The 7500-nt window shown below is 44.5% G+C and overlaps 2 protein-coding genes across 8 annotated transcripts in view; both read right to left on the bottom strand.

Annotated features, from left to right (window-relative positions):
• The window catches only part of LOC308360483 (6-phosphofructo-2-kinase/fructose-2,6-bisphosphatase-like), a 21857-nt gene extending 17457 nt beyond the window's left edge, over positions 1–4400 (bottom strand). For 3 of the 7 annotated variants that reach the window (XM_080832418.1, XM_080832419.1, XM_080832416.1), the window contains exon 1: positions 3357–3563. In XM_080832418.1, coding sequence (XP_080688544.1) covers positions 3357–3414 — 58 coding nt within the window. In that variant the 5' untranslated portion in view covers positions 3415–3563. Of the gene's footprint in view, positions 1–3356; positions 3564–4325 lie in introns of those variants that run through there. The other 4 variants (XM_080832421.1, XM_080832422.1, XM_080832417.1 and 1 more) reach the window with 3 other exon arrangements.
• Positions 4401–6575: 2175 nt separating this feature from the next.
• smc1al (structural maintenance of chromosomes 1A, like) overlaps positions 6576–7500 on the bottom strand; it is a 19026-nt gene continuing 18101 nt past the window's right edge. Inside the window, exon 26 of the mRNA XM_080832400.1 lies at positions 6576–7493. Within this exon, the coding sequence (XP_080688526.1) occupies positions 7413–7493 (81 nt within the window). The 3' untranslated portion in view covers positions 6576–7412. The remainder of the gene's footprint in view (positions 7494–7500) is intronic.

Genomic DNA, 7500 nt, shown 5'->3' with positions numbered 1-7500 from the left:
CCGTACTGAAGTGTGTGTGAGTGTTGTGTGTGTCCTAAGGTTGACGTCCGTACTGACGTGTGTGTGAGTTCCGTGTGTGTCCTGAGGCAAAAGGAGCAGGCGTGCAGCGGAATGCAAGGACTTGTTGGAATCTGTCTATACACTTAGTCACCTGAGCACTGAAAGGGAGAATCTGATTGGTAAACTTGAGCAGGGACTGGACCTCCTACACCTGCCCACTATCCAGCCTACACAGCACTGAACTTTACAGACCTCACATTTTTCTTCTTGACGATTGGTCATATCCTTATTCACACAGGACTGTTTGAAGGTATGTCTTAATGATATATAAATCTTGTACACGTTCTTGTACACACTTGATCTTTGGTTTTCCCAACAAGTCTGAAATGTACAAATGTCACTGAACTACCTCAAATATGGGAGTATCAAGGAGCTAAGAGGCTGGGAACTAACTATAAGAGGGATGGATATTATGAGTGTGATGTTGAGAATGTAACACTACCATGAATATTTCAGCCACAACTGAATTCTGTTCCTGATGTCTTCATTGAACTCAGGTGAACTCACCCCTATGCTGAGCTCCCAGCGTCTCCCTAACAGAGAGCTACAGCTGCGGGAGTGAGTAATACATATTAAGTCTCTCTGCCTTGGAGTCCCACATTTCTAACATATCATAAGATCAAAATCAAGATTTGACTTCCTCATTAAAGGCATTCATTTCAACCACATGGTGAAATATGTGTGAGGCCATGAATCATTACAATACTGTCTAAGGCTGAAAACATGCTATTTAAAGCAGCAATACCGATCAATAGCTATTCGCTAACGGTATGCTAGCAGCTAAAACTAACAAAATCTCTTCAAATGTGCTGACTATGACATTATGACAAACTAGTTACTCAACGACCATCCTTACACAGTCAAACATCAAGCAAGTTCAACACAAGACAAAGCAAGACGGCAAATAAGCTAATAGCTCGGCACACAGCAAACAAGTCGGGCTGCCACAGGCAAAACTACAGAACGAAGTTATATGCCTATGGACCCTGGTATGGCAATGGCACAGAGGCGATTCTCCATATTAAAAGTTATTGTAGCGCCCCAATTTTTCAAGCATATTGCAAGCGTATCCTAACCCTAATCCTGAAGTATAATTGTTGCATAGTGTTACTTAAATACTCTCTGTGTTTGGCTACTGCACAAAACACCTCTGTCACAAACAACAAACTTCTCCTCCACCACGAGAGGGCAGGACAAGACTCCTAACTGTCATAAATGCCTCTCCTCTTGCCTCCCACTGTCCATGAGGCTGCTGCTGACTCATGTCTGTCATAACTGCCTCTCCTCTTGCCTCCCACTGTCCATGAGGCTGCTGCTGACTCATGTCTGCTACGCCTCAGCTTTGATCTACTGTGGCTGTTATCAACCACTCGCCCTGACCCCAGTCTGTCAAACACAGAAAGCACTTCCCAGGTCACAGGTCATCTCCAGGGCCACGTTGGGTTACGGAGGGGGGGGGGGAGCACGGATCAGCGGGGCAGAACCCAGGTGCAAAACACATAGAAGGGGTAAAACCCAGTCTGCCACACACTGGGGCAAACACAGAAAGCTTTTCCCAGGTCACAGGCAGCGAGAGGGTTCATTGTAATGTTATAGCCTATTTATTACCATTAGCTTAACTGCGATTCATTCTCCACTTCAGGGAGTAGTTACACACACTGAGATAAAGACCATTCATAAAACCATGGCACAGGCCAATCACACAGTGTCAAGCCATACAGAGCTGAAACACAGACCCTTAGGGTCAAAGGGCAAGGAAGTATGCACTAACAAGATTACACAGTATTAGATCATACACACTAACTAGGCAGCCTAGGTGGTTTGAAGGAACAGTGCCAGGTTGCAGACAAGATTACACAGTATTAGATCATACACACTAACTATCAGACACACTAACTAGGTGGCCCAGAGTAATCTCACTTTGTTGTTTGAGGGTGGTAGGTTGCAGACGGGCCGCATGGCGCTTGCTGCATAAACATGGCTGCCTCTCCTTATTTGACAGGGGTGAGCTATTTAGAACACTTTTTTTTTTAAATTTAAGGAACACTTCGCTCTGGGGAGACAAATATGGGAGTATCAAGGAGCTAAGAGGCTGGTAACATGTCCATCAGAGACAAACTAGCAATATTACTATGAATATTTATTGACACAACACATGTTTTATCCAGTGAATCGTCCATTTCAAGCTAAAACCGTCCATTTCAAGAGACAAATATGGGAGTATCAAGGAGCTAAGAGGCTGGTAACATGTCCTTAAGAGACAAACTAGCAATATTACTATGAATATTTATTGACACAACACACGTTTTATCCAATGAATCGTCCATTTCAAGCTAAACGTACTTGTTATCAGTGTGTGTGCTCCCTGGAGGCTGACCCCTGACCTTGCATGTGTCAGCACCTAGCTCTGTCATTTGAGCTGCAGGAACACATGCTGCTTTCTAGTGACTGACTTCCTACACTGGCATGAAATAGGTGTGTGATCTATAGGGAAGTTGAAGGCTACCCCTTCTCTGCGTTTTGCACCTGGGATCTGACCCGCGCTCCCTCATCTCCGTAACCCAACGTGGCCCCGGAGATGTCTGAATATTAATTGACACCCTGATAGCTGAATATTCTGGCACATGTCCAGCAGGGGTCTCTGGCACTGATCCATGCCAGCCACAGCTGCTCGGCAGCCAGGCCTTGAGAGGGGTCCCCAGTAAGATGACACCTTCAAACCAGGCAGTCCTCCTGACAGAGTGGGCACTGGGACTGCTTTGAGCCTCGTTGTAAGAAGACTCAGGCTCATTTCATTTCCCACAATCGCAGTTCCTGGGAATGTTCTTGTCCTCGGCCAATCACAGCCTGGACTTGCAATCACAGCTCAGCAAACCCATATGCCAAGCCACAGGTGTCCATTGCTATGGTTACCTAATCCTAATATCGGTTACTGAGTTCTAATAGCCAATGAAACAATAATAAACCAGATGCTCTGTACCAAAATGCGTATCTCTGCTAGAGAACGACTCGGTATGTCTGATAAAGAAGCATTCCTTTTTTCTAGTAAGCTGAAGAAGCCTCATTGTACATTCTGCTTAAGTATCCACGAGGTTAATTTACCATACCCTACTCCAAGAACCTAACTTCGGCTATTCCTGGCAAAACTCTCCTCTGCGAGAATCAGCTGCCCCAAGGACCCAGACGATACATATGGTCAATGACCTGACAGGGATAGACTTAAAGACCTAAATCATGCATTATATATTGCAAACTCTTGTTGACTCAAAACCCTAAAAAATACTGTGCCACCTTACCTATGCTGTCGCATCGGAAACGTTTCCGAACTTGCGGTTTATTAGGCGTTTGTGCCATCGCTGCACCTCAACTGGAACTGCCAACCCGTGTTGTGTCCTAAAAACCTGGTCTTCACAGATGCAAACACAACCGTCTTGATGGGTGTTACAAAGTCCCTTCCCGATCCAATATCCCGGGGCCCCACCTTCCAGACCCTCGACGAAGGGATATTTGATCCGAACCTTTCTGCTCTATCCTTAGCTGCTGACCAGGCCTCGAGTTCCTACAAGATAAACGTAGTCCTGGAACAGGAACTGTCAACTGCAGGAACTAACGACAATACTGGTGGGGGATGCAACTTATTGTGAAAGGAGCCACGATGGAAATCCACCACTAGTCTTGATAACTTCGCTTCCCCAAGCCTTTGTTTATTTGCTGGAAATAATAACTGGTAGCCTGTATTTATTCAAGTGTCTTCTGTTCCAATCAGGCGACCGGTCATAGGACGCATTTGCATGTTTCGGGTCTGCAGAGTTAAATACTTGCGTTGTTGCGCGAAGCACATGTGCCTGCTATATAACACTGCGTCTCTGTCCGGAGTCAGATGCATGCGGTCACTTAAATGTTTATGGTCGACGTGGTTTGCTCGCGGATTTTAAAGGCAACAGGTATTTTCTATTGCAAGCTACAAAAATAAAATTGAAAAATAGCCTTCAGTCGTGTAAGTGGATTTCAGTTTTTAAACGAAATGAGGGAGTATGCAAAGTTGTGTTATTTGTTTAAGATACATTGTAGTTCTTGACGAAAACCTATTCACAGATAAACACAATCACACTATTTACCAACATGGATTCAAGCACTGCTTGCATTGATTACGTAATCGCGCCGTTTTTAAAATGTAGCGCGTCACCACACTTGCATTGACGAAGTGTTAGCACTGAAACTCGAGCTCATATTCTCGTCTTACTCTGTCAATAATGATTACTCACCATGTGGACGCTGGAAACGGGGCACCCGTTCGCCGACACAAGGGGTCTCGGCCATTGCTTGCGTAATAGGCGTTCCGTTCATATTTCAAATAAGCTGAGAGTATTTGTGGAGCGTCGTTAACGAGTACGTGGCGTGCTCCTCAGTCGGCCGTTGCCGGCGTAGCTGTGTGCGAAATCCTGCCTCGCGGCTTCGTTGCTATGTTTTCTTGCCTGTAGACCTTGGAGCAGTCTTGGCTGTCTCGGCTGTTGTAGATCACACTGTCCCTTCCGTGCATCAACCCCAAACGGGCAGTGTCGCCCGTAGCATACGCCACCGTGTTTGGCACATTAATGCATTAATGCGACATCAAACGCGAGGGTATTCTTTTGCATAATACAAAATAATCAAAAATGTACAGAGGCTTCATTCACTGATTGCAGTGAGTGTTTTGATCAAGATTGTAGCGTAGCCACAGCTACAGTATCCCGGGACAAGCGCCCGCCCCTTTCCACGCTCTAAATCGTCTATGCTGAGATATTTGAGCCTATGGTTGGTGATGGGTTTATATGCCAAGGACTTTGACAATGATCTCAACAACAACATTCAAAATAAATAGGGCCTTATCCCATGTGACCGAGATGTCCACTTGATAAACGCGGTATTAAATAGGCACGTAGGCTAGTACAACAACAACAAAACCCCAGTGCTGTTGTTAAGGAGGTAGCTCAGTTATTTCTTAGAGAACATTAAGACTTGGCCTGAAAAGGACAGGAAAACCGGGCGTGACTGTATTCTAAGTGAGACTTATCTACGGGGCAAAGGTTACAGAAGGGGACCCTTGAGGGTTTTGTAAACTGACCTACAAACCTATGCCCCTTCAAGTTAGATTAAGAGGCAAGAGCAGTATGCACAGTAAGCACACTTGGTGTGAAAGCACTATGATTGATTTATGTATCTTCTTCCTTGTAGGCAGAGGGCAGACTCAACCGACAGGCTTTACCAGATCAGCAGGGGTGGCCTGAATGAGCTGACGTGTGCGTAACTTTGTTATGGTCCTAGATATTTTAATCACACATTACATGCATGCATTACATCCACAGAGTGTGTGTTTACCTTCCGACAACAACTCTCCAATGCTGCCTGCCTGTAAACTCATTTAATCAGTGTCCTTCAGCTAGGTGTTGTAACACTGCAATAGCATTATTGAGGTTAAACAGTGGAAGTCTCCAAGGAAAAAAAAACACCTACTCAGAAAAGTAGTCGAATCACTGAGTGTGTTGCAACGTATGCAATTTGGAGCCATTTGCTGAATTTGACCCAAAAAAAAACTGTATGGAATTAGAATCACTGACTGCAGCTTTTACACACTCGACAGTGGTCTGGGTCTGGGTCTTGCCTGAGACAGGTGTTCTCTTGGAGAGTTCAGAGGCACACGTAGGAACCAGTATTGTGTGTGTGAAGGCAGAACGTGAGTTCAGTCAAGGCCATACAGCTCTTGGCAGTATGGTCATTTTGAAACAGAGGAAGAATTGCCTTTCAAATATAGCAGGTCAACAGAAACCTGCTTTGTGAGACAATCAGGTCTCAGCAGCTAACTTTGCTACCCTGAAAAAACTAAGTATCGCTGTTTGTCAAGGCTTCAACAAGGCCATATAAACCCAAACACAGAAACAGGAAAGCCTGAGGGTGAAATCTATACTCTTTTCGACAAAAACCTAGACCTACACTTAGTCCATTATAGCCTTACGACACACAGCGGATGACCCTAATATAGGTCTGGCATGAAACCAACTCAGATGTGGGCTGGACTATGTTTTGTAGTGTTATGGTCCATTAGGTTTGATATAACCAAAAGTTGCTATTTTACTGCTGTAAGTCAAAAACTAAGTGTGCCATTATTTTGTGTCTATAACCATACCCACTGGATGTCTTCCCTGTCTGTCTGAACCCCTTCCCCCCTAGATAGCCTCCTTCTTTGTTCTGCCCCCCCCCCCCCTCCCTCCCCCAATGTATTCTACCTGACTGAATGGTATAAATGCCAACATTTTCTACAATCAGGTAGGGCATTCTCTGAGCAACATAGAGAGTGTCTCCACGCTGAACTAGAACTCCATGGAACCAAGTCAGATGAGGGCTAAACTATGATTCGTAGTGTTATGCTCCATTTAGGTTCCTCAAGCTCTTTAGCTTGCTCGCTCTTAGCAACTGTTTTCGGCAGTAGGTGCAGTATAGTGAATATGGAAGGAGAGGGAGAGCACGTGAAACCAGTATGACAAGAAAGAAAAGTTTCTTTTTATTTATTTTACTCCAAAAAAGCAGTCAGAGTTCATCATGACACTTAAAACACATGTCAGCTAAAAGTGAATATACTGCAGACAAACACATGGTCCTACAGTAGGGAGGGAACCAGGATGTTGCACTCAGCCATGAAATCTTCCACACATGTTTGTCACTCTGCCACCTTTCAAAACAAAACCACGTGCTTACAGATGTTCTGTGCACATCATTCCCTGAAGGAACCATTGTTGTATGTGTGTAGCGAGTCAACCATTGTTGTATGTGTGTAGCGAGTCGGGATGAACTTGCAGTGTAAAGGTTCACTACTTAAAACAAGTACTTCAAACATGAAAATTGAATTCTTCATAGGGGTATAAAAAAACATGTAATTACAGCTACCTCTTTCGACATCTTTGTTATGAGTCACATCATTTTTCAAAATTCAAATACAAGATTATAGAAAGGCAAGAAACAACCTTACTACGGCAAGAAACCAAACATGATTAGGCCAGTATACAAACCCAAGAGACAAAAGAATGCTTGAAGTGTAGGAGAAACGTCAACAAAGTATCCAGTCAATACAAAGCCTACTCTAGTCCTAGGAGTGGAATGAATGAATGGCCTGATAACATTAACTGTTGACCCTGCTAGTCAGGTCAATCCATAATTCTATTGTTGCGTGACAGAGTTTCTATGCAGGTCATGATTCATGGGAGTTAGGAAGAAAAGAGAAACTTGTCTGTAAATGCATCTGAAACATAATTGTAGCTTAGACAACTCAGCAGGGGTACACTCAGGTACGTGACGTCACAGGAGCGCGTGGGGCTGCTCTACTCGTTTGGATTGGGGTTCGCGTCTGGGTATTCCGAAAGGTCAAAGGTTAAAACTTTGCTGATGACACAGTCTCCAGGCTGCAGA

This window comes from Sprattus sprattus (genome assembly GCF_963457725.1).
Source record: "Sprattus sprattus genome assembly, chromosome: 2".
Lineage (NCBI taxonomy): Eukaryota > Metazoa > Chordata > Actinopteri > Clupeiformes > Clupeidae > Sprattus > Sprattus sprattus.
The sequence above is the reverse complement of the archived record's forward strand: the minus strand, read 5'-3'. Positions and strand labels throughout refer to the sequence as shown.